At 34.0% G+C, this 21,641-nt stretch overlaps 1 protein-coding gene across 1 annotated transcript; it reads right to left on the minus strand.

Annotated features, from left to right (window-relative positions):
* Positions 1–8,868: 8,868 nt before the first annotated feature.
* On the minus strand, positions 8,869–20,505 carry LOC128236136 (collagen alpha-1(XII) chain-like). Its single transcript, XM_052951003.1, has 8 exons — positions 20,427–20,505; positions 16,229–16,363; positions 15,635–15,717; positions 15,122–15,193; positions 13,931–14,096; positions 10,852–10,979; positions 9,887–10,048; positions 8,869–9,218 (listed from the first exon to the last, which is right to left on the minus strand). The coding sequence occupies exons 1-8, from the start codon at positions 20,458–20,460 to the stop codon at positions 8,949–8,951; spliced, it is 1,050 nt and encodes a 349-aa protein (XP_052806963.1). The 5' UTR covers positions 20,461–20,505; the 3' UTR covers positions 8,869–8,948.
* Between the last annotated feature and the right edge of the window lie 1,136 nt (positions 20,506–21,641).

A 21,641-nucleotide genomic window follows, 5' to 3' on the forward strand; every position in this document is an offset into this window, starting at 1 on the left:
ACAACATGTTAACATACCCCTAGGTTATGATGTTCCAAGATGCTGTCGTCCATGTGTATGCAAGTGGCAAATAGAAGTGTTCGTTGTCCTCTGCCGATGACAACGGTCTTCCACGTCGCCTGGCCGCTATATTGGTTTACAGCAATGATCTCAAGCACAAGACGAAATCAATTGCTCTCCAAAGGAATGCTCTGTCCATTAATGGGAGATTTATTGCTTGTCGAAGGTGATGGAATGCTATTTTCTTTTGAATTTGAATAACATTTCCCGCTTCCTAGATTGCAAAAGCAGTTTAATGTGTGTGTACCATGCCACTTAAGATTTAGTCGATGGCGGGTTTGATGATAAAAAGAAAAGGTTGGCGACAAAAAGGCATCGCACAACCATCTAAGCAATGGTTCTTTGAAAGGATATTACAATCAATGTGCCATTTACTGACAACAAAAAGACTCAGGTGAAATCTGCACAGCTCGAAAAACTTCTGAAATGATAATCCCTGCATGCAAACGCACGCTACCGCAAACATTTTTGCGATTATTTAGCTGTAACGTATTTTCGTTAATGTATAACATATATATTTCACTTCGAACTAAATAAAAAATGAGTTTGTAATAGTTTCGAATTCAACGCATTTTGATCTTTATGTAAGGTTGAACCTGACTTTGCAGAATAGGGATTTATTGCTCATGGTTATTTAGGTAATTTCGGTATAAACAGACACTGTTGTACCTCAATATTCACAAATCATATGTTTCACAAATACGTGAAATATGTTATCAGAATTATAGAAATTTATTCGTGAAACATGCTTACGGTTAACCTCAAACGGTCGCATTCCCAAGCACACTTTTTTTTCAAAAAAAAAGAAATACTGTTCATGTCTTCTGCATTTCATACTTTTGGATATGTGTTAAATAACGTAGTGAATATTGTCCGCTTGTTCATTTGCCGGCCTGTCAATCTGTATCAATTGCTTTAACGGCTTAAAATAAAGTACAAGAATGTCAAAATTGTATTTTAAAAAGACATGTTTTCTCCATTTTCTTCTCTATAAGAAACATATACCACTTACGTCCATTGAAATCAAAGTCATTTGCTCTTTCGAAATATACGTTTTTCGTTATATGTGTATCAGAAAAAATGACGCACTGATCAGTTAGCGTTCCGTTTTAATTGATTAAAAATAGACTGTGCTGATTTCTATGATATATTATTAGGCATGGCATAAAAAATACACCAACCATGTGTAAGGATTCTCGAGTTGACCGAACCTAACTTTTTTATTTTAAATTTAACGAAAGTTTTTCAATGTTTTAGATGTATACCTTATTTCCTTTATACCGGCATCCACTGTGTACGGGACTATGTCTGGGTTTTTTGCCTGCCTTCTGTCTTGTCAGATATTTAACCATATGTCTCCGTGTTTATCTGTCATAGTCCACAAAATTGAGGTAACCATGGGAAGAGCGTCTTCTTTCTCTTACACTGTTATATATCTGTTCTAAAATTTGTGTTAGGTGTTTGGGGAAGAAAACGATTACTAATTTTTGTTTACGATGGAGCGTTCTGGTATGTGGTTTTATTTTACAACATATTAGGGTGCGAGCCTTGATCCGCTAGCATGTGCTCATTAACAAATACAAACACGAATGTTTTGTTTAAATCTGTGCTTTAATATGTGTAAAGACTGCACAATACATTAAAACATCTCAAAATGTTGTGAAATAAGTTATTTGAGAATGTTGCGGTCAATTAAGTTTCAACACATTTCTAAACAAGAAGGGAAAGCATATCTGTTGAGTGAATAAATAAAGTCGTTAAATGTGTGATACATGAATGTATAACTGGCTTTACCATTACAAAGCAGCCTTGTAGATCATTGGGTCTGACATCCCGGCTAAATATATATTAATCGACTCAGTCAAGTCGACTATTATCCGAAGTACAGTGCACAAACACTAAATTCTGATTAGCTTGACCGTTGATGTTTGAATTGGTGAAGTATAAGTCTGAGTAACGGTCATAGGGAAAGTATTTGTTCATACATTAACGACAAACTATAAAACTAATACTTTGAAATTATATCATTTTTGAATATATTTTGAACAAATTGCTCCATGTTTGATAACTAACAAAATAGCCGCTGTGTTAATAAACAAGTTTCAAACCCTACAGTTTAACCCAAATGGTATTTAAAGTTCTTTAAAGGGATTGAAAATCGAACATCGATCATTATCGATTAACGACAATAATCGGAGTGATCACTTCGATCAATCATGACTTTTAGAATATAACTGAATCATGTTGATGAAATAGAATAGAACATTTAAAACGTTATTATAGAAGTACCAAATGAAATTAATGACCATTTTCGAACTTTTGAAATATGCTGGAAATTATTTGTAAAGGTAGCCATTTGTTTTTCCGATTTTCCGACTGTTTTGAAAATTTTGTGTTTCGTTTTAACCTAATAGATTTGGAATTACTAGCCTATTTAATACTTTAACCACTTTTTGATGTTTGATATTACAGTTGTATTTAACCCGTTGGTGGTTTTTACGATATTATGTGTTTGTACACCGACAAAATAGACGATGGAGGTGAAAAATTTGACGTTATGGCCAACGATTTTCGAAATTAAGACATGCTTTCCTAGACTGCACAGTGCTTCATCCTTAAGCATATGCAATGTCACTGTAAGGATGCACGTCAAAATCAGCAAAACCAATTCTAGAAAAGCAGACACCATGAATGAAAAAGTGATAAATACGGAATGTTACATTTTTAATGTTTTAACCAAAATGTTATACCATACGTAATTAATATTAGCATTGTTAATTAATAAAATACTTATTCAGTATGTGATTTCATTTTCGCCGAGTAATTTGTCCTCGGTCAGCTGTATTTGCTTTCACCCTTGTGGGCTCAGGCTAATCAGCAGCTGACCTCGGACAAATAACTGCACCAATATGAAATCAACAATTAATAAAATCATATTATTAACAAGATTCAATCTATTATGGACGTATTACAAAAAATAAATCCAGAATCGATTATCGCCTTTTTTTAAAGTCAAACTACCTATATTCGACAGTAGAGAATCGGCAAACACTATTTAGTCACAATGAAGTTGTTATGCATTATTTGTGATACACAATTAATGCTTACCACATACTACATATTCATTTGATTAATTTATTTTCGGGAACTTGCAAAGTCATATCAAGGTATTTCTTTTCTTAGCATTTTTTGTTCTAATCGTAAAAATAATAGTTTCGTTTGTTAATACTTAATGACCCGACAGGGCATACCTAAAAGGAAATAAGACTAGGTCAATGGAAGTATGAAAATGCTGATGTGTGGAATGTTGATGGCAGAGTTTCAGAGAACCCGTTTGAATGGCACCTAATCTGCCTCTTTAATATGTTTAAAGTATCCAATATCCTGTGACACGGAATTCCACTTACACTAAATACGATTACTCAGACACCTATTGATTCCGATGAATATGCCTTAAGACGAAGTCCATATTTTCTAAGAAACTTTGTCATATTAACCATTGGTAAAGAGGTAATGAAAATGACGATCATCGGGAAATTACAATGCCTTGTGGCCAACGGACGAGTAAGTCAACCTAATTTGTGTTCTTTTTTAAGCTAACAACGTATTGAAAGCCGATAATATCAATGTAGTCTTAAAAGCCTATCCCTGCTACTTCAATAATTAACGAAACAAATTAGATTTAAATCAGAAATGATCAAATGTATCATAATCAAACTATTGTCTGCAATCGGTTTTTAAATTTGGTGTTCTCACATATTTCTGGACCAATGACAATCGAGGATTAACCATATTTACTGTAGCTCCACATCATGTGAAGCAGATTTGACGGTGAATATAAACATTTATTTTCGTAGAGAGAATTTTTGTCGATCTTAATGATATGGTTAAGTCGTCTATTTTTTAAACATCGCTCTGCCCTCTGCGCATGCTCATCATAACAATGAAACAATGATTGACAGTTAAGAGTGCATTTTCTGGAGGCCGTTGAAGCTTACGTCATGACCCGAACTTAAAAGATGTGTAATCAGCTATCAAAACGTATTGGCATCTTTTCAGAGAACAATTAAAATCTTTGTGTCTTTTCTGGTCAGAGTTATTCTATTCATTTCTGACGCCGCCTGTCAATAAGATATATAAAAGCAAAATGCCCATTTTCCAACCTAGTGTCATAAATTCATTTGTAACGGTAAGATTTTTCATTACAATTTCACATGAATAATTGTCTGTCATTCAAAGCAAATTACAGGCAGACATATATTTAATAGTCCTTAGAAATTTAATAAAATTTAAAATTTAAAAGCGATAGGACCAATCAAAATAGGCGTTTCGGAGACAGCTGCATTCTATATTTAAAAAGCGTTCATCGGTTTAGTAAGTTTCTTTGCGAACGAATTTGAAAGCATATACCTTTCGCCAACAAAGATTTCTTTGATTGTAACCAATTCAGAAATATATTTCTCAATGTCATTGTTTCCAAGGAACATTTTTGAAAGCGTACTATAGAATCGAAAACAATGTGTACCATGTCATATGTATGTGTTATACTGTGACTTGTATATCGAGTTGTTTTCCTCGTTATGAGCATGTTAGACCTTGAACAAAGTGTGTTTATGTAAAGTGCATATTTAACACTGTTGTGTTGTGTGTCACCGTAATTAGGGTTAATACTTGGTTGAGCCGGGCTGTAGCGTGAGTATTGCCCCAAGAGTCTCATAACGCCTCGAGACGTATGAGCACGAGGGACAATTATCACGCAACAGCCTGGCACTGCCAAGCTTCACTTTTATAATACATTTGTTTTTCTTCCATTGTTTATTTTGTCATGTTTTAAAAGTTTAGCTCAACTTTTAATCCTATTATCTAACGATTTGATGACTACGAGATAAATTTATCCTCAGATTAAACATATATTTTTAAAACTAAGTGAAGTCGTAAAAAACAAATAACGTAGTGTTGCCAATTTTCATATTCCTCTCATTGTTAAAAACACTGTTACTGTAATTATGCAATTCCACAATATATTTCTTTTGCCTGTACGAATCACTAATAGTAAAACTCGTTCTTGTCATGTCTTGAATTTCAAAAAAATAAACTATTAATTTTAAAACAATTAGATAAAAGCAACTGTCAGTTCTTCATCAATCAAATACCTCGTCTTCTTGTTATGATAATTATACAGTGTACACACCCATTTCAAGTTAATACATTATTACATTTGCCGCTTTGTTTGCGATCTATTGTCATTATCATCACTAAAGAAAAACGCCTCCCTCCATTCAGCTCAGATATCGATCACTATCGTACTTGAGAAAAAGTTGACAAACATCAACAAAATGGGATAATGTTGTTGATATGGCCTCCGACGATACGAAAGATGAATTAACTTGACGTATACGTTTCACAGGCTAACCGCATTTTTTAAGTAATTGGCCTAGGCCGTAAAGCGTTTCATCGCTGAGTTTTACTAAAACTCGTAAACACTCTGTACACTTAATAACTTTTAAACCTTTACCTCTAAACGTTTCGCCATTAGGCCTTTATCGGTAAACACTTAATATATTTATACAAACAATTGTGTCCTGATACTAAACAATATATATGAATGCAACTGATTCTATATACGCAACATTTCATTCGTGTGCTACCATTTTACTCGAACATGCGGTTATTCGTAACTCAAGTAATAACCGAAGCATTTCTTTGAATACATTCCGATCTTCCCTCCACCATGCGATTCGGTACATTGGTAAAACTATTCAGTTTCTTTCTTCTATCGACTATAACGGTATGAGATGCTCTTGAATACAAAGGATAATACGATCTGCTCTATTTCTACCATTTTTCAATTAATGAGAACTGCTTTCCAGTTAAACTACAATGGTCAATCGAAAATGAGTGTCCCTCATTCAAGACTTAACTACGAATGCATTGTAACAACCCCAGCAAACATTTGTTTTACAAAATACAGTTGTAACTCGCTATATCGAACTATGCTATATCGACGTTATGGTTATGTATAACTTTTTCAAATGTATTGGGTTCAGTTATTCATTTTTTTGTATTTTTGTTAAATCAGTATTCGTTATCTCGAAGAATTTCACTAGTTCCTAACGACTTCGACATAGCGAGTTTTAAACTGTAGATGATAGCCCAGATTATGCAGAGGAAACATTGAAGTTATGAACCTGCCTTTTTGTTTGTCCGCTTTACAGCGACATGCCATGACAAGGGGACAAATCCTTCTTTTTGAATACACACGCCAAAAACAAGATGAATTGAACAAGTATTATCATGTCATATTTTGAAAATGCCATATCAACAGCTGTTGAATCTGAAGGCGTTACTAATACTAAGAAAGACTAAGTACATACCTCTTGAATCGACCTCATGGACTTGATAAGCGTCCCGCTCTCTCACTTCCTCCTTCCTCCTTCCTCTCCTCCCCTTACCATCTTCAACCCACCCTTTCTTCCACTTTCTTCCCCTACCTCTCTCTACTTTCCTCCCTCTCCTAAAGACGGTCACGTGATAGGTTTGAATATACGCGGTCTGATATTTCAAACCTATAATGTTATCGTTGTATATATGTTTAATTGAAAACTTAATGACGTACTGTCGAATGTTATAATTATAATTATTGAATTACGTTACTGGTTTGATTACAAATTTGGGAAATTAAGGTTTTCGTGCAAAACAATTGTAGGGGTTTTTTTTGGCGTGCATGCAAATCAAATATACAAAAGTATCTTTAAACACAACTGTTTTGTCCGATTTGCACCACGATATTCTATCTTGATACTAAAAAGGAGGCTAAACATAGAATGAGAAAAATATTAAAACATACCTTCATTTATTTTTATTTTTTGCATTTAGCTCTCAACTATTAATGACATAGGATATGCAACACATTTTAACAGATTTTACAACATTCAAAGAAAAGAAATAAGATTATTTTTACACCACAATCCATGTGAAATATACATATGTTAAACCAAGCGGCAATGAGGGGAAGCAACAAATGCTAAGTGTGATGTGAATTTCTCCGTTGATTGTTTCCCTATTGCTTGATAAGCGTACAATCTAACAAGCTTGCTAGAGTAGAAAGTTCGTTAAAGATATCGGAGTCGGAGTAATAGCTTTTAATAGGTCAATTCATATGATTAAGAAGGGCTAAGCCAGCCAAGCGAGTGAGACTTTTTGAGTCATTAATATTTGGCCAAATTTGTTACAAATATCTTAAATTATAACCTTAGGCGGAGAACCAAATTTTGACGTTATATCTATTCAGTTGTTAAACTATTCAGGGTGGTACTTATAGGTATATCAGGCGTGAGACCACAGTTATTTTTACTATATGTTTCATATAGACACTAACCTGGCTTTTGACTTTTTACACACCCCAATTGAAAAACAAGGACATGGCGTCTCTAGAACAATTCAAGACACAAAATATAATCACAAGAAAACACCATGTTGACCATTGATCCGACTGTCAAAATTGAGTTCAAATACATAACCCTTCCGCCAGGGAGTCAATCGGCTACAAAAAACTAATTTTCAGTCTTCCACAAGCTATGATTTACCCAATATTTACATTGAAAACTATCAATTTCTGCAATAGAGTGTCAAATTCAGTCAAGTGCTCTGCAAGAAGAACATTTTTTGCTTCTTTTTCATTCAATTTTAATAAATTATTGATACTTGAACGCAAGCACTCTTTTTTCTGTTTTCACATCCGGATCTTGGTCAACGGGGGGGGGGGCAGATAACTGTGGTCTTGAGCCATATAGGCTTTTTCATTGGCTGAAAATGTAGGTTATAATCTAATATTGTGTATAGGGATACCGAAACATTGGATTCAAATAAATAAATCATAATTATTAAGCAATGGCTATTTGTTTAATTCAATTTCTGAAAAAAAAAACTTATCTTAAATGATTATGTTGTGTAGTCTTATCTTATCTTATCAAGTTCTTGTCAAAGAACACAGCACACAAGAGGGTCATAACTTTTACATGAGGCATGTTATCCATCGTTTACGTTCGAATGATTTAACAGGCTATAAAGACATGACGAGAGCTGGACTATCTACTATCGGATACCTAGCATTGCATCGATTTTATAATATCCAGTTAGTTTAAGGAAATGTTACAAAGAAAACGTACCTAGCAATACAAGTATTACACTAATCAACCAATTGAATCAATTTCTAAATACGATAGAGACTTGCGCTGTAAATATGTCAAAAAGATGTCACCCCGTTTATAGCATACACATTTTTAAATCGACACCAACTATACATGTATAGCCACGTTACCACGGACGAGCTGAAGCATGTGGTGAAGTGGAAAGTATTTATTCAACTTTTCAAAATGGTATGGAACGCGACAACTGTAATATTTTGTAACAACTTATGTAATTATGCAATTGTGGCGTTCCTTAGAATGTAGTCAAGCATTTTTAAATTGTACTGATTTGATAATAAGAAAGCAGAATGTGCACTACATATGTGTAATATAACACCTTTCGTGACGTATGTTTGTACGCAGGAGTACCAAGGTACATAATGACAACATGTTTAACCTTTCCATTAGAATATTAAAATTTGGTATAAGAATAATATAACAAATAAGCATTACGGAGCTTTGAAGATCCGACTTATTATAATTATATTATGACAATAAATATGAATCCACCAGGGTACATTACTCGATAAAAACAAGGGTATTATATATTAAGTATTTATTGAATGAATGGCAATTATAATATATATGCTCAAAGTGAATAAGTTTATAATAACTGTCATCCACTCGCCATGTAATTTTCTTTATTCTTTCGAATTATGATCGTTAAAATGTGAATAACAATATCAAAGGGAGAGCAATCTAGTTGCAGATCATCTTTATCATCTTTGTGAGTGCATCCTCGTTGTTGGTAAGACTACTGAGGATCACAGCTTCGTGGAAAGAGGCGAGCTGGACCAGCTCAGCGGAGTCAATAGAATAGTGGGTGTTGTGAACACCGACAGCGATGACGTCCGCTCCTCCTTGTTTTAGAAGGCTAGCCTCGTGTACAGCCGCTTGGTGATAGGTCGCACGTCCGTCAGTCAGCAGGATGATCACGTTGTCAGCGCTGGGACGATCACCTTTGGCGAACTATTCGTAATAAATAAGTACTTCAATGGTTCTCTTCATCTATTAGAGATCAATGTCAAATAAATTTGAATGTCATTCATTTATTAAGGCATGAAAGAATGAATCCAGAATTCCAAAACAAAACGGCCACTCTATCATTTAGGTTGCAATTCAAAGTTTTTGAATATTATATTTTTTCATGCATGTAATTTTAGCATCAATCATAGCCGTTTGTGTAAAATAGGTTCATCCCAACCTTCGCGCATGCTGTTTTGTGGAAAATGGGTAAACCTCGTTTTCGAGAAACACCCTACGCTCGGGTCGGGATGAACCTATCTTACACTCTCGGTCATGTAAGATACGGTTAATCCTTAAATCCTTAATCCTTATTAAAACCCATTCGAAATCAAAAGCATATCAATTTCTATTGTCGTACAGTAATCACTGTTACCACGCATGGCACGTGGTGATAATGAAAATGTCATTAAATCGTTTTGTTTTGTTTTTATCTAAAACAAGTCTTTAAACTTTGCAAACTACGTATTTTGATGGATTGGTAATGAAATATTGCATAGATTCGTGTAAAAACTATTTATGTCCAAAGTAAACTTATATGGCTGAAATACATGTTGACAGTGATTTTTTTTGCATGTCAAGAAAAATCACAGCGTTCTAGGTTGTTTACATACCACAGTTACATTCTGGCGCACGAATCTCAGGGCGAGGTCCATACGTGACGTGCCGTTATGGTAGGGGACGTAATTCAGTGCGGACAGCATGGAGGCCTTGTTCGTGTAATCATGAAGGTACCACTGAACGTGCGGATTGATGTCATACAAGAGAAGCGCCACCTACAAATAGGCGTGTTATTTAAGATATAATTCATATGTATGCAAAGTATGAATAGCGCGATATTGCATGTACCACTGAACGTGCGGATTGATGTCATACAAGAGAAGCGCCACCTACAAATAGGCGTGTTATTTAAGATATAATTCATATATATGCAAAGTATGAATAGGGCGATATTGCATGTATTCCCATTGCAATATACCGTGATTTAGTACCAGTACCACACTGAATAAGACGTTTGTAATTTCAGAGAACTTGTAAGTATCGAAAAATGATCAAGGTGTATTTTTATGTAATAATGTAGATCAAGAGCAACCTAAAAACATAAGCAGTGTTATGACGATCATGTCATCCCTGTTCACGACTGAAGGTCATAAACGTCACATATTGTCTATATATATATATATACATGTGTATAGTATTTCAGCATCGCGTTTCTCTTATAAATTAATACCTTAATGTCGAATATATAGACAAATGAACTGAACAATTTTATTCGGATAATACATTTTCAGGAAAAAACATTTTCAAAAGAGGATCGGCGATATACGATTTTCTGATACACGAAAGTTAAAATAATTATGGATATTTATACTTGAATTATTCGCAGATTGAACATATCGATGGAAGTTTACGGTTTCGACTCAGCGTCTGGTATATTAAACTACAATGAAACTGTTTCACCCCACGCTATGCATGTAATACACAAATATATGATGTTCAACCAATCAACCAAATTTGAAGTAGAATTTCATAGTTTTACTTCGATACTGGGCCTGTGTCTGTTACTCTTTTGAAATACCTGATCGCTATGGACTCCAATGTCAAGGCGTAGGACAAGGTCTCGAATAAACTCGATCACTTTTCGGAACACCACATAGCCAATACTGCTTGATTCATCCACCACGAACACGATATCCTTGTTACAACCTGTAAAATATAACATGATTATTATTGATTTTTTTTGTATCCTCAAGGGTTTCTGAATATCAAATTAGATATTCAACAAAGATGACAACCCTATATATGCCATGTCTTTGGTATTTATAAGGTATTCATCAGATTACCAGTGGAAATCCAACGTCATGCTGAGTTTGCTAAAACACGAAGAGTAAATACGTCTACTTGATCACGAAAGTGTTTAAATAATTAACCATACAATGGAACGTACGTATAGTGAAAAGAATGGATCAAATTGTGTCAATATGACGGTAGCTTTTATAACATTAAATTTCAATGCATTTTTGTCAAATTTCGCTGCTGAAGAAGCATGTTTAGGCAAAAAAAAATACCTGTGTTTCCGGTAAACCGACCGACCCTAATTTTTCCTCGCCGACCCTAATCTTTTTTAGACATAAAAGTAAAAAAAAAATCTATCGTAAAAAAATATATATCGTTATTATTTTCACATTTGTCTTTCAACGTCCCCGGAGAATATACTTTCATTCCTGGTTATGTATTACCGAGACGGGAAAACAAAATGGCGGAGGGCGGCGAACCCTGTCCGATATCTTAAAATTGGCATGTTTACTGTCCAAACACGTGGTTGATCACCGGAGACATATTTTGCTGTCTTTTTAATGAAAATATTTTGAATCATAGTTCGCGGTGATATTTATCCATATCCATGTCCAAAATAAAACTTACTTTTTTACGATTAGGCTTAGCGTATTCATGCAGGCTTCTGTCGATTAGGCTTTGCGAATTCATGCAGGCTAACTACCAGGTTCCAATACACATTTCATTAATCGTTATATTAATTTATCCGCAATAATCAATGGTTATTTATTTCGCCTTGTTTAAGTCTCATCAACTGAAATCCAAACAAAAACCTGCGAAAGTTAACAACACATTTATTGGAATGTGTCGGCTGCAGATCAAACGGTACAATTTGTGACGTCAAAGCACGAGCTGTGATAAGATCAAAGAGAGTCAGTCGGACACCGTATGATCCTATTTGATTGCCAGGATTTCGCATAGGCTGGTACGAAAATACCATACGATCGAAAAAATAATAATTAATAATCGTCGTCTGAGAATCTTAAAACAATGACCGAAATGTTTGAATTCACTATAAATATGAATGAATTTTTGATTGTAGTAATGTACGAAAATAAGATACGTAAAATAAATCCATATCCGCGTTTACTTGTTCTTTTATTAACCTACCTCCACTTGAAGGCCTAGTTTAAGGAGCTCACAGTTGACAAGAAAATCGGCGATTTCCCTCAAATTAAAATTTTAGTTGATAATTGACTGTTTGGCTAGAACATTATTACAGATTTGTTGAAATTGAAGTGCTGGATTTTTCCTAAAAACCGATCACGACTTATAAACGAGTATAGTATACAAAAAACACCAGATTTCTTTGGCAAAATTTGCGGGAAAATACGGTAGTCGAAGGTAAGGAAATGATTTCAGACATTAAACAATGGTGTTTTATCAGACTGTTGTTAATTGGGAAAATACGGTAGTCGAAGGTAAGGAAATGATTTCAGACATTAAACAATGGTGTTTTATCAGACTGTTGTTAATTGGGAAAATACGGTAGTCGAAGGTAAGGAAATGATTTCAGACATTAAACAATGGTGTTTTATCAGACTGTTGTTAATTAGGAAACGCGTAGATATAACATAATCGATATGATGCAATTGATCTGATGCAACAGAAAATTGCATATATATATATATGCAAATATGGAAAGTGTAAAAAAAAAATCCCGACCTACCGACCCTATTTTTTTTCGCCATGTTACCGGAAACACAGGTATTTTTTTTTGCCTTACCAATACTTTATACTAACTACTTAGCAAATGCAAACAGTACGTACGGTTTAAATGCATCCTCTATCAGAAAACATACCCCCGTAATGAGTTCAGGAGTAAACACTTTAAATATTAAACTTAAGCAAATGTTTGTGTACCGTGGCCCTTCGAAAACATATCACCGAAGGCAATATAATTCAACTGGTCATTCGATAAGCTTTATCACAATTGAAAAATAAGTTGTTGTTTTTAAAATGGAATCTCTGATTACTCATTAGGACCAATTTACCTTGGCATCAAAAAGGACACGTTCGCTTTATGATAGCGTTGTAATTGTTTTATCCACAGTGATGGTTTACCTTTTCCACTCTATGCTGGACAAGTGATGTACCAACATATTATGAATTTAAAATTGTAGATACATATTTCATCACATAGTTTTTGCAACCTGTCATAAAAATTCGACCATAAGCAAGACGACATTTCTAACTTAATTTATGATATCAGTTTGTGTTTGCAACTAAATTTAAAAACATGCAACCAAAATCATTGTTACCACTAAACATAAAATAACGAAAAGAGGGAAATGTAAATATAAGGGTGCATTCATATTTTGAGTCTAACTCAAACACGTGCATAATGTTTACCCAGCGAGATGCATGTGAAGCAAAGTGCCTGTATCTGAGCAAATACTTGAAGTAAGACTGAAATGGTAAGCAATGATGTGTGTTCCAAGTATAGCAAGATTATTTTGGGATGGTTTAAACTAGAGTGACGTATATTTTAGAGAATGACGTTGTATAGTTCATTTTTTACTTGACGCCGAAATAAAGAATAATAGTTGCTTGTTTGAGGTAATAAGGGCTCAACAACTTTATGACTTACAACACGAATCACGTGATGCCGACTGTAACCCTCTGAGTAAAACCGGATGGTCCGGTGCAATGTATTAATTGAATGAACACGTTCAGATAAAAACTCAATCAATTTAAACTTAAAACATAAAAAAGTGATGTCTGACCATCATATGAATCTTCTTGCTTCCGTGCACTATTTGTCCATATATGTGCGTTTAATTAACCAGCGTGAGGTTAAATTGAAGGGAGGAAATACTTACTGTGTATTGTTGGAGATGGGGTCGTGATTACCGGGGTGGTTGGCCTTGGGGTAGTCAGAAAGGGAACATTGCACAAGTCGTTGTGGCAACAGTGGAGTGTGACGTCACGTTCGGCCACCCTCCGCCCGACAATAGCACCAAAGCCTTGTCCGAATCCATTGCAAAACTGGTTTTGTGAAACATTCTTAATATTGAAAAGCAGACCTTGTGAAGACTCTATATAATGACTAAACAACAAAAACGTATATCAAAAACAAACACACACGCGACAATTTATCAATACGTAACGTATTACTAGAGGTTTGAAAGCACATGTTATAAACTATTTGCGATGTGTCATTTTAAAGCAGCTCACTTGTTGTATTGTCTGATGATGTCGTAAACATGCTGGAATGACTGTTGGGGCCATTCTATATACGTGCAAGTGTCATTGCGTATGATCAAAACAAGCACATATATAATCTCAGACAATTCTACATGCATGTACGTCTATACAGAAACTTACAAATATATCTTTTCAATTTCGAACAAACCGTTAACGGAAGGAACGTTGCATGTTGAAGCTGCCCTCTCACATATTTACCATTTTTACAAGTGTGTTTTTTTTTATTTTTTGTCTTGGAAATAGCAAATCTTTGGGTAAATATCTGCAAACCAATGATATAAGATTGCTGACAAAAAATCAGATCGTAGATTTTCTTATTTCTATTCGAAAATTAATGTTTTGTAGCCTAAACCGTTACTAACGGTTAAAGAAAAATGCATATTTTACATGATTTTATGAACTTTAATATAAAAATCTGCCATTTATTTTTGTCAGCAGGCTAATATTTCTGTTTTTTATGGATTTTCGCCAAAAATGGCTCTTTCCAAGACAAAATAGAAAAAAGATGTCAAAACGTTCAATCTGTGAGAGTGCAGCTTTAAAGGAAAATATCTAGTTTACTGTGACTGTTATAACAGACAGGATAACATTTAATGACTTGCAGTATTTAGATTTATTATCAACAACAATATTTTATATTTTTAACATATGTTATAACAAGTTTTATATAATGTACATGAATCCACCTTTGAGTTATTGCATGACATGATATACTCATACTTGTAGTGTTAAGAATTGTTCTCAACAACAATATTTTAATGATGTTATCACCATGACTAAGTTTAATATAATACACATAAAGACACCTTTGAGTCATCGCATGACATGATGTGCTCATAGTGGCCGTCATTAGCATGCAGGGTCCTGACCACACACAGCTGAAGCCAGAAAAAACGTAGGTGAGACAGACATGTCAATAGCAAAGCATTTGAATGCAATAAAACAAAAGAAATCCAGAGACTTCTTTTGTTACCATTTTTATTTATACTGAAATAAGGATATAATGAAAAGATGTGGTATTTAAAACTGAAAGCAAGTTTCCAGGAAAACCAAGCGTTATACATAAAAACACTCTAGCAATCAGCTTGCTTATAAATAAATGCATTTTAATTAAACATTAATTTACATTAATTTTTTCATTAATGCGGAAACGCTTTTCAGTATTCCTCATCACAACCTATGTTTTGCCAAAGCAGTATTTCTAGGTAAAAACTAACTCTTTACGCAACGAAAAACGCGATGTGCTTCCCTTAATACTTGAATAATTTCGTAGTTCAACACGAATATGTTTAAACCGATTAAAAGGAGGTACATCTTACTTCTCCCTGTGCGCAATACTCAGTGGTGTTACAGTGTGAGGGGTCAGATACAGCCTGTCCAGGGCAGTGATAGCACGTCAGGGCTGTAAAAAACTTGTTTCATTCTCAGACGCAGAACTTCGTTTTGACTGTATGCAATGCTAAAACATGTTACTACTAACTTTGTAATAATTCCGGAATGCAGCAAAAATTGACATTAATTGTCTGAATTCACATATAATGTTTACTAACATCCCCATTTCTATAAAATATTTATTAAACATCCCCATTTTTATAAAATATTTAGTAAACATCCCCATATAAAATATTTAGTAAACATCCCCATTTCTATGAAATATTTAGTCAACACCCCCATTTCTATATAAAAAAACGTACATGGCGATATATTTCAAGAAAAAAGACGTGCTTTTAATATAAAGGCAATTATCGTAGTTTATCAATAGATATGCGTTATTAAAGTCATATGTTTATGCTGATGTTTAGACGTTTGAACAATTCCATGAAATAACGACTAAATATTGTTTAATAGACGTTATAACCAAACCATTCAATGTATACATAGGGAAAAGTTGTGAAAAATTGTAAAACACTTACGGCACTTGTTACATGTCCTCTTACAGTAGCTGTCAGCGAGACTGTTAGTGGTGCAGAAGTCTGGACTGGCAGCGAAAAGAGCGCACCCCGTGCTGTCAAGATCCTTGCAGACGTCAACGGAGATGGCGGACCCCACTTAAAAAAGTTGTAGTCAAAGAGTCAGCGAAAAGTGATTTGTTTGTATCTGAAGTCTTACTTATATAGTACTATTACGGTCTAGGTGTCTTTGGGCCGACACCGGGAGTTCTATTTAAATAAATGTTAATGATAAAGATAAACATTTATTTTAATATCATGAAATATTTGTTTTAAACGTATTTATTTGGGCACAAATAAATATGATTAAATGAATAAGGGATAAGAATACAAGTTTGGCAATTTTTTGTAAATTCCTCTTCATGAGGTTAGAATGCAAAGGTAGCAGTATGCCTGGCAAAATTGAGTATGGCAAAAGACAGAAGTGAAAGAAAACTATTCTAATGATAGAAGAAGATAACATATATGCGAAGTTAGTGTAAAAAAAGTAATGAAAAGAAATGAGAAATACACTAAAAATGATATATAAATGAAGGAAAACATGTAAATATTTCAGTAACAAATTTAAGATTTGGGCCTAAGTAAAAGGCAACAATTCGTATAATAAAATGAGAACATCTACACAGTGTATATAGGTTAAAAATGTACCTAAATGATTATACCAGATGAGCATACTTACGAGAGTACATTTCAATATAGTTTGATGTTGTTTTCTCTAACATTGAAATATTATGCTAGTGAAAGTGTATTTGAGTCATGAAATGAAGTGCGATTTCAAGCAAACGGAATAACGTTTGTCAATACATACCCGTATTCTTACTAAGTCTGTTATCCGTAAAAACTGCTCATAGGTTTGTTTTTATAGAAAGTGATATTTTTCTTTAATCTTTTACGATGTAATATGGGGTTTTAACTGTGAAATAACACCAGTGAAAATATCAATTTGATATTTTCACTTCAAAAAGAGGAGTGAAAATATCAACTTTCAGAACTACTTTTAAATTCCTTTGTTGTTACATGTACTTGCCTTGATCAAAACAGAACACTGGACTTCAGTAAATTATGTCAAAAAATGTAAAAAAAATAAAGAAATATTTTATAAATTTAAAGAAATATATAATTGGAAATTAACAACTTACCGTTTATTACCGGTTATCCCCTGTATCAGACATTTTACTGATCTTTGAAGCTGAATGTTCGAACATTTGCTTTCATACCAAACAAATTACAGAAAAAAACAACTGTTCGAACATAAATAAAATTGTATATCATCGTTCAAATGTATATTGAACTGTTAACCGTTGTAGTACGTAAAATGAGCTTCCTGGGAATTCACACACCAATTTACAGATAGATCCGATATTTTTTACCCCACCCACATCTCAAAATGTGTCAACAAACTAGCGTGGCATTTGTCTCTGACAGTAAGAAGACTTAATATTAACTTACTATAAAAACACGCGTACATGCAGTCTTAAACTAAGAACAATTGTTAAAATCCAATGAGTATCCACATTTGTTTTGCTAACACATTTGACCTTCCAAATGTTCATTCTTTAAATAGCGGCGTAGTAATTTGGTTATGTATTCATGCCCATCTTAAAATAAAAAGTGTTTTCATTATTTTTTTGGAACATATGTGCACTAATAATACTTCATTGTTTACTGTTCATAAAAGCTTTGCAATAAAAACGAGCGAAAATTAAGCTATAAGAATGGATAGCAGAGAACTATTTCTCAGCAAACCGAAAGTTGAAAAGTTGACAGCTATAATTATGCATGAGGGGCGCCCCACGGTTAGCGGCGTAAAGCCCACCATTTTCAAAAAAAGGGGGTAATTCAGAAAAAAATAAAAAAAAAAACTGCGAAAATAAGCATAAAAGAAAAAGAAAATTTGTTTATTTCAGTGTAAGTATTTAATTTCACTCGTGATCATAAAAAAACTACATTTTCACTCGTGGCTTCGCCACTCGTGAAATAAAATACGATCTTACACTGAAATAAACAAATATCCTCTATATCATATCAAATTTAAATTTAAATAATGCGCTGTCACCTCTTATATCAATTATTGATTTCAAAATTCATAACATCTTAAAAGAGTAAAGAAAGACTTATTATGCACCAGCACTATTCTCTTTGATAGGTCAAATGACAGCTACTTAAGTATGTTTGGCAATTGAGAAGTGCTGAAGAATATAAACATATACATGCTTATCAATAAATGCCTATAACCCAAAGATAAATTTTGGTTTGATCATTAAAGATGTAAAAATGAAGTCAACGCCATTTAAATTAGGTAATTAATCATTCGAACGTGTTATTAATGTATAAGTCATGCCACACTACGGTGCCTTCACTAACACTAATGCAGTGACCGTAACGTTTATTGATAGGTAATATTTTGCAATGGGTATATGCAGTCTTGGTGAGGTCAAGTTCTTCATCCTTAATAAAAGTGTGCCCTTAAAGTACAGTCTTTGTACTGTTTTGAGTTTTGGAATTAGAAACGGGATATGACTAACAAGTGAAAATTGTGACAAGAATGTTTTAATGATTTTGTTTATAATCAGTGTGTAGAACGGACCCAAAGAGTTTGATTGTTCTCTGTAGGAGGAAAGGCTAAAAATGAGTTGTGTAAATGGCCTATGACAATGAAGCCAACTCACCGTGTAGTATAATTTTGTTAATTTAAGTGCACATATATGAGCACAATAAAAGCTTCCTTTTATATCAAAATGCGTCCAATTCCCAGGGATATATTAAATAAGGCACTCAACTAATTTTGTCGCGTTTGTTTACATTTGTAGCGCGATGCAGTGTAATAAAAATGTTACGAGATTCCATAACGGCTCCTCAACATTCACAACACATTATTTTTCAAAAAAGGTTTAATGAAGATTAAAAATAACTCATCCTGTATGGAATGTATCCAATAAAATATAAGAGTACACACATTTACAAATACGTTAAAAATCGCCTACAATATAACGTTTTATGATTTATGAGATTTTTTATCAGGAGAAAGCACAATGCTTGCTCTCGCTTTCATTAAGTTAATTTGTTCCATTAACTGGAAGCATGCCTATACATATACCGTGTGATTACACATTGATATCTGATTGTAAGGATCTTCCATAGCCGAGAGTGTAAGAATATAAGAATTTTCCATGGCCAAGAGTGCCAAAATAGGTTATTCCCAACCCGAGCGTAGGTTTTTCGAGGATGACGCAAGTAGTGCGAGGGTTGGGATGTACCTATCTTACACGAGCGGCCATGGTAAATGCATGTCAAAACAAAATATAGTGAGTTTGTAAATTTGACATACGTGTACTTTTTATTTTTGCCCGTGTTTGAGATTAGGATTTCCAGGATGGCTTAATATTTAGATCAACAGATCTGGGTTGAAGAAATAAACCTCTACCCCTTTACAGATTCCACACAATAGTTGATGACACCAAACATACTTTCAGTGCGATTGCGGACAACGGACAAAGCCCAATTCATAATTCATCAATATGCTACGCGCGTAGCCAATGAATAACTAAAGGTGTGGCCTTATCCCCTTTGCCCAAAGAAATCGCTTAAAGAGTCCCAGGAGGCCAATTGTATAAGACAATGTAACTCAAATTTCGAAGGTCAAAAATGCGTCTTGGCTTTTGTGTAATGCATAGCACTCAAACGCGCAAGACCATTGACGGTTATTCTCCAAACATATTAAGTAATTTCCTACTTGAAGTGGATTAATTTGTCAAATTAAAATAGGTGTAAATGGTTTGTGAAAAACTGTATGTTTTTTTTTTCAGAAAGTATCAAATATTTATATCAAATGACTAGTGAGAAACATTAAATACGAAAAGGACTAATGTAAGGAATAGAATAAATGTTTTTTCCCGTGTATGCTTCATAATGCGCGTTTCCATATGTAGATACCTGTACCTTTAATTGCGAATATTCTAGATAACGAGTATTTGGTTATGAATTCAACCGTCAACGAAAAGCCTATTACACATTTCTACAAGTAAACGTTTTTTCTAATATTCCAGTTAGATATGGAATAACCTTACAACACGTTTACAGAGTAATTTGAAATATTAACAAGTAAATGGATACCTTTCTATATTATTCCGAAGAAATATGACACAAACGAATAACAACTTACCTAAGAAACCAAGAAACAACAAAGATGGAATCATTGTTAAGCCTAGACAGTTGTCTATCGACCTACTTGTTGGACCTGAAAGATAAGGACGGTAGAGTATATTTGAAATTGAAGATTGCTATCATTGTGTCGGTTAATGTTTATAGATTTGCACTAGAGTCTTTTATCATTGGTATACTGTTCAAATGGCTCAAGCCTTTCTGTTTCTAAGTTTGTCATGTACATTGCCAGATAATGGTGTTTCAGTTATAGTCTATTTCGTTTTGATAACATATTTACCGCATTATGTAACATTATAACATTTCCATGCATCAATTTATATTTATCATAGTTGAAAATTGTTTGTTCACAACCATATCGTATCAGGGGCGCCCCAATACATGTTCCAGAACGCCAGGGCGTACAAATTAGTTTTTGCATCCCAGAAATGACAAATGCTTAAAACGAAATCATGAATTAAACAATAGAACGCCTATGGGTGTTTATACATGTAGCTTATTATTGGTTAGAATTCGTCGTAATTCTACTGCATTTTGGTATTTAGAATGCTTGAGACTAAACTAATGAAATGTGTGGGGATATTGATAGCTCGCTCATGTACAGTGCGTATAATGTAATGATAAAGGTACGTCCCTGCATATGTATTCTTGTTTCATGTTCAAGTATATGTCTTCATTATTGGAAGCAGTTAATCATTGAATTGAATAGTATTGCTTCTTTTCTTGATCAAAAAGTGTACAGATCAATCCTCTTCATTTCATTGACTATGAGTTTGCAAAGAAAACGTTGTTCTTCATATTTTTTTTGCATTGAAAAGAGTTATTATTTATATTTTCCTTTAATAACAAGTTTAATACAAATAATTTCACCGTTGATGCTCATGTCGTCGTCGTAGTTTTCAATGTCTACCCATCGCCGCAGTTTTTGCTCCCAACGTGATTGCTTAACTGCAGTCGGCCTAAACATCCTCTGTCGGCGTCATTTGTTACTTTGTCGATGTGGTTTGGTCTCCTGTCGCCACTCATAATCCTGTTGTATTGTTTCCATTATAATCGACGATATAACCACTCGTGTTGACATGTATTTACTTCCTGTCTGATATGCCGTCATTAATACATTCAAATGGCAGTCGATTCACAACGGTACAACGGTTCGCACAAATACTCATACCGTTGTTGGATGGCATGTTCATATAATGTTCTTAATGATCGAAAA

Source organism: Mya arenaria, chromosome 5 (genome assembly GCF_026914265.1).
Source record: "Mya arenaria isolate MELC-2E11 chromosome 5, ASM2691426v1".
Taxonomy (NCBI): domain Eukaryota; kingdom Metazoa; phylum Mollusca; class Bivalvia; order Myida; family Myidae; genus Mya; species Mya arenaria.

Excerpts from the sequence above, each read along its gene's own strand:
- LOC128236136 (XM_052951003.1), bottom strand. The coding sequence starts at position 20,460 with ATGATTCCATCTTTGTTGTTTCTTGGTTTCTTAG. Across the intron at positions 14,097-15,121 it reads TGTCATGCGATGACTCAAAG|TTTTGCAATGGATTCGGACA; the intron begins GTGTCTTTATGT and ends TCACAAAACCAG. Across the intron at positions 10,049-10,851 it reads TTGGAGTCCATAGCGATCAG|GTGGCGCTTCTCTTGTATGA; the intron begins GTATTTCAAAAG and ends GCCTATTTGTAG.